Below are 6,315 nucleotides of genomic sequence, written 5' to 3'. Positions count from 1 at the left end.
TCAACAATCATGGACTCCGAGGTATCAAAATATGCAGGTCGATACCTTTGGCAACGCAATGTCGCATGCGCAATATTTTGGACAAGATTCGGCAACTGTGCCCCCACATTTTGATTTAGATGTCCAAAATCATATTCTCTTAGGTGTCGATTTCGATTCATCCGATCTTCTACTCCCCACCATCGATTCATCCGATCTTCTACTCCCCACCATCGATTCATCTGATCTTCTACTCCCCACCACTATCCCGGGTTACACCACTTCATTATGTGAGACCGGTGCTTCGACAATGCAATTAGGGGAATTTGGATTCGAGGGTTTTGATGATCCGTGGGAGTAAGTACTAGTTTAAATTACATCAAGATTTTTGCTGAATTTGCAATTAAGAATTGTTTATCCTTTTATTTTTAAATTATATGACATGCTATTGTTTTTCATTCTTTGTAGATCATTCATGAATAGCATTTGGCATGATGAAATACTTTCACCTGAAGATATTCAAAAGATAGGATAACATGGTAGAAACACTTGTGCTAGGTTAAGGACAAAGGTTTAAGGGCATTGGTCAATCTTACCACATTGTTTCTGGACAACAAAAATGTAATATTTAGGTTCCACCTGAATACTATTTAATCTTTTCCACGTGTCATCTTTATTATTTATGTTAGGATTTGAGAAGAAAATATGTACATTTATGAATTATGATAAGAGACAAACTTTTGTGTCAATCTAAACTTAAGCTCTTGATGTTCTTTTGAATGCTCCAACTTCTACCTCACTTGAGCAATATCCTAATTGCTCACTTTGCTGAATCATTTTCAGCAATCATGTGGGTATTTCAACAATCATGTGTATGAGATTAGGAAAAGAATTCTCCACCAAAAGAATCATTTTCAATGTTGCAAATATTATTATTTTTTAAAGAATGAAAATAAAACAGGAATGTCAAGCCATGCACTATAGTTTATGATGCACTGTACAGAAATGATGATGTGACAGAAGGACAAAATTGAAAACATTTACAAACTTAAATGACTTATATTTGACCAAAATAACATAAATGATCAATCTATTACAACCCTCAAATTTAAAAGAGCTCTAATGTAATTTAGCCAAGATAATATGGATACTTATGTGTAATAAGAGCTCTAATGTAATTTAGCCAATTCATTCTTTTGAATGAATTATAATCTTTTCAATTCAGTTTCGTTTTCTTTTTTTTTTCGGCTGCGGTTCGAACCCCGGACCTTGTATATATTATGTGTTGTTTTTGGATTTTTTAAACCGTTGTATTTGGATTTCCAAATTCTATTATCTACTGAAATTGTTATTAGGTTGAGTCACGACCAGGTCACTCTCTTTAAGACGTTTCGTGGCATTGTCCAAAATTATGCAAGACAGACTATTAACCACGCCACCTCCATGATAAAACAAGCTCAACTACAATTGTGCGGTTAACTACTGCACTGTAGAAAACTGTTCGAGATTTACACCCTCAAATATGATACCAAGACCACTCTTTAATATTGAAACCACTTTAATACGGTATTGCTACCATTCTGTTATGGTGCTGAGACCACTCAAATATGGTGTTGCCACCATTCTAACTTTAATTTCTCCAAAATATCAATATGGTACTACGACCACTCAAATATGGTGATACCACCATTTTCACTTTTTAATTTCTCCTCAATTAGAAAAATATTGAATGAATATTTATATACCGTTAAGATCATTCTTAATTTTGAAGGGACATTAAACCGAACAGGGACTATGGTCTTAAGAACACTCTTAATTCCGAAGGGATAGAAAAAAGGAGATGAAGAAAAGAAAGACTCGTCAACACAAGTCAAGAAAGGGAGAAGAGATAAACAGTTCCCGACAACTCAATGAAACTCTTTGGTGTGATTTTTGAACTGAGTGGAGTCCTCTATTTATATAGAGATTCTGTAACTGTTTTAGCAAAAGTTGAGACAACAGTTACTCTAATGGATAATATTAAAATGAAGTTTATCCATTAATCAGTTCAACAACACTTATGGATAGGATCAAAAGAAACAAATCCACATAAGTGGAGGAAACAAACTATTGAATTTGAACGAAGGAAATATAAGAAATTCAATTAAATTCTTATTCTTATCACAACCACCATAAGCTAAATTTATAGGAAGTGATATTCTCGAATAAAAATAATAATTACTATTATTTTTATCATTATCAATTTAAAATTAAATACCGTAATTTAAACACTACTAATGTGTGTGTTCTATTTTATGTGGGTCCCACATCCTATTTTCTCAATTCACACAACATTAGATTAAAGTATAATTACTTGGTGTTTAATCTTCCAATTTTTCTACCAGCATCACACCAATGTTCCAACATTATGTAAGGTCCTTACCAACTCAGGACAATTTCATTTTCTCTCTATTTTGCTATGTTCCATTCTATATCAATCCCTTCGTTTTAAATTATCCAAACAAATATATGACGTCAGGCGTGAAAGCGTTCCAAGTGGGAAGTGTCTATATTTTGCCAAGAGACAAACTCTTACTAATTATTTCACAAAATAATTAAAGACTCTTGGTCCTTACTAAATTGTTTACTTGATCTATAAAACAGATAGATTATATTTATAAGACTAAAATGAGTACAAGATACCAAAATAGTTCTGCTTTTCTTCCTTCTGATTTTGTCATTAGATGAATATAACATGCTTTGTATTTATCTTTTTTCTAGCATCGGTATAATTTAAAGAGCCGTTCCCGAGTTTACTGTCGTAGGACAATTGCTCTTTAGACACTTCAAAATTGCCCATGTTGCTAAAAATAGTCGGTCAGACATTACAATCAGAACAGATTTTACATACAACAATAGCTGATCGGAAGTTAACACCCGATTGAGAGCGAATTTGATGTGCCTAAAGAGCAATTGTCCTGTCGTAGAAGCTACTTTCCATTTTGGCCGGCTTGACTAGTCAGGCCCAGACTGGACAGACCCGCAATACAATAAGGATCATATTTATTATAAGAGTAATAAGAATAAGAATAATATATAAATATTAATAACGACATCAATATCAATAAGTTGTTCTGGAATCTAGCAAAATCAACAAGAATCATAATATAATAATGCTAACAAATATGATGATAATGATAAATTAAAACTGATAGAAAACTAATCTCCTCCTCATCAACTATAGCAAGTTGTTTCTCACTTGGGACCAGCCTCAGAAGCTTTGTCTGAAGTTTTCACTTCAGCTGAGTTGTTAATCTCATCCCAAGCTTCAATCCAAGTGACCATGGCATCAGCTAGTTTGACGAAATAGGGATCAATAGTTCCAAGTTTCTCCTTGACTTGCTTCGAGAGTTCAATGTAGCATTTCTGAACAGAGGTGCAATCTTTTGAAAGGGTTGCAGCTTGGAAAAATGGAATGATCTCTTCTTGCCAGAAGATACCTTTGTACTCCTTTTTCAGATTCACAAATGGGTTACTTGCTTTGCTGTGCCAAATGTATGGAAGTCCAGTCTTCACTCCAAGTCCCAAATGGTCACAGATAACCTGTCCATTCATCAATGAGTTGTCGATCGTGTTAGGTTCGGAGAAGTAGCAATTAAAAATGCAACTAGCTACTAGTTAGGTGGATAATGCATTAATCTATTGAATTTTATAATCATTCACTAACAGAAAAATGTATTATTATAGGTGGAAGATGCTTGGAAGCAGTAAAGAAGGGTCATTTTTTATTTCACAGAAAAATAATCCCAAGGAATTTGAAATCACAAAGCCAACTAAGAATAAACAAAAACTGAATAAACAAAACAACACTCGTATAATCATTAGTTAAGAATATATCAACTAAAACTGAATACGAAAGATAACGCAAAAGCCAACTAAGTAATCACGTGAGTAATTGTAACAGAAACAGCAATTTCGTATACTATATATTCAAGGGTTGTTAACAGGAAAAGAGACACGATTTATATACCTTTATGCACCAGCCAGCCCACATATCATCGTAACGTCCAATAGGCTGACCATCACCCATGAGTCCGAAGTACATTGCAGGTCCGATCAGCTCACGGTCGAAGGCCAGATTCATACCGCACATGGGAAACAGCGTACCCTTAGGAATGGTCATAACAGCATCAACGAACCTGAAAAATATACTCAATGGCTAAGCAAATGTCCGTAAACAAAAGCATATGTATATCGAATTAACCACAATGAAGAAGCTAATTACACACCTAGTGTTCCTCTCATGGGGCTTGACAAGCTGTGTTGGAGCATCATAATCAGGTATGTTGAGCCAAAGACCGTGAGAAACGGCAGTGGGGACACCTTCACGAAGACTGAAAGGGTATCCACGGACGAAATCGGCACCGTCTCTGTATGGATCGTAAAGGGTGTTGAAGAAAAATGGAGTGGATGGACTGAGGAGATTCTTAATGTGCTGCTCAAGTGCATTGATCTCATGGCCAGTTGGGTCTTTAGCAACCTGCACATTGAAATATAAAACATTGAGAAAATCATATATATACATTTTCATATGAAATACATTACATTCCATGAAATTACGAATAAACATGCTGTTATTATCGTCACAGATATCGAAAAACCAACTTACACAAATAACAAATCAGACTCAACAATTCAATGTTAGCTGAAAATGGGAAATTCAAACAATAAGACATGAAATTTCACTTTTGATTTGACTCGAAACCATTATATCCACAATATATATGTTCACATTATTTGCCTCAATCATTCCAGAAAGATAATGAAAAACAAGATCCATATAAATGTTAACAATTTGAATAGATCCAGCTGAGAATGTATCAAATCAGAATCAATTCCTTTTAAAATCAATTCTCATGTTTGAAAACTTCGTATAAAATCCTAACTCCGCATTGAACAGGAATCAAGGCATTTGATTCGAACAATCAAACTAAAATCGAATCAAATCAAACAAAACTATAGTGTATTTCAAAATGCTCAACAATTTCCAAAGTCAAAACTCATTCTCCAATTTTAAAAAAATTCAAGCAAAAAATAAAACCTAATCATGAAGTTCCTAACAAACACACTCAATTCAAAAACCAAATCAAGCTATAAAAACTAGCTCAAATTCAACGATCTTCTTATCAAAAACCCAGATCTAGCTCAAATTCAAAAACCCCTAAAACCCTTCAAAAAAAAGCAAATCACTCAAATCAAGTCAATTCACCAAAACAAAATCCACAATTAAGTCAATTCAATTTCAAATCACAACAACCCATAAAACAAATCAATGAAATTAAAGTCAAAGCTACAAACTTTCCGATCCAAAAACAAAAATGAACAAAAGGGTAATTAAAACTTACAAAGCAATCATCATCAATGGTATAAATATACTTCTTCTTAGAAACCATATAACCAAAGCAACGACAAGCAGAATCCTTAAAGGAGATACAAGAAGCTTTAGGACCCAAGATCCTATTGATATCATTACGATTGTAAAGCTCGTAATCGAAACCTTGAGGAACTTTGATGACTTTTGAAGGGTCACCATCTTGAACAATGATGAGATGATATTGTTCGAAAAAGGGTCTCCACATCTCGAGGAAATCGAGGTTGCGGATGGTTGGGATAACGATGTCGAGTTCATCTTTGAGAAGTGGTGTTGGTTTGGATGAAGAAGCCATTGTTGTTGTTGTTGATGAGAGTGTTTTTGTGTTGTGTTTGGGTTTGTGAAGGTTTAACTTGTTGGTATATATAGAAAGATTAGGAAAGTAACAAATGAGTGTTGGATTTTGCGTAACACACGTAACAAAAAATAAGAATAAATTTAAATATTAAAATATGTAATAAATACGATATGAATATATATGTTTTTTTTTTTTTTTTCTCTAAGTGTAACAAACTAAATGAATATATTTATACTTATTTTTTTATTGTTCCAATTATACTTTTAAATAATTTTTTCTATAATAAAAATTGTTTTTTGTGTCATTAAAAAAAGAATTTAAATTATATTTTTTGGTGAATTTGTTTTTTTTTTTTGAAAGAATGGTTTGTTTGGTTTGTTATAACTTGAAAACAGCAAATATTTATATTTTTTATTTTAATTTAAATTTAAATTTCATAGAAAAAACACCGTTCATAATTTTTAAACGTTAGGGCAATAAAAAGAGCAAGTGTCCGTCTTTTCGCTAGTGTATCATAGAGTCTTTTAAGTTTAACTTTTGTATTAGATTAGTCATTTTAGTTTTTTAGTTTCAAATTGATTTTTAGTTTTTTAAGTAAAATTCGAAAGTGGAAATTTGTTGTTTTAAC

The 6,315-nt window shown here is 32.9% G+C and overlaps 1 protein-coding gene across 1 annotated transcript; it reads right to left on the bottom strand.

Moving 5' to 3' along the window:
* Nucleotides 1-3,036: 3,036 nt before the first annotated feature.
* Nucleotides 3,037-5,737, bottom strand: LOC11433134 (probable UDP-arabinopyranose mutase 1). The gene is made up of 4 exons (XM_003614140.4): nucleotides 5,364-5,737; nucleotides 4,248-4,498; nucleotides 3,989-4,157; nucleotides 3,037-3,561 (listed from the first exon to the last, which is right to left on the bottom strand). The coding sequence occupies exons 1-4, from the start codon at nucleotides 5,682-5,684 to the stop codon at nucleotides 3,214-3,216; spliced, it is 1,089 nt and encodes a 362-aa protein (XP_003614188.1). The 5' UTR covers nucleotides 5,685-5,737; the 3' UTR covers nucleotides 3,037-3,213.
* Nucleotides 5,738-6,315: the final 578 nt, after the last annotated feature.

The sequence above is a fragment of the Medicago truncatula genome, chromosome 5 (assembly GCF_003473485.1).
Source record: "Medicago truncatula cultivar Jemalong A17 chromosome 5, MtrunA17r5.0-ANR, whole genome shotgun sequence".
NCBI lineage: Eukaryota > Viridiplantae > Streptophyta > Magnoliopsida > Fabales > Fabaceae > Medicago > Medicago truncatula.
Note: the sequence above shows the minus strand (reverse complement) of the source record. Positions and strands in the feature narration are given on the sequence as shown.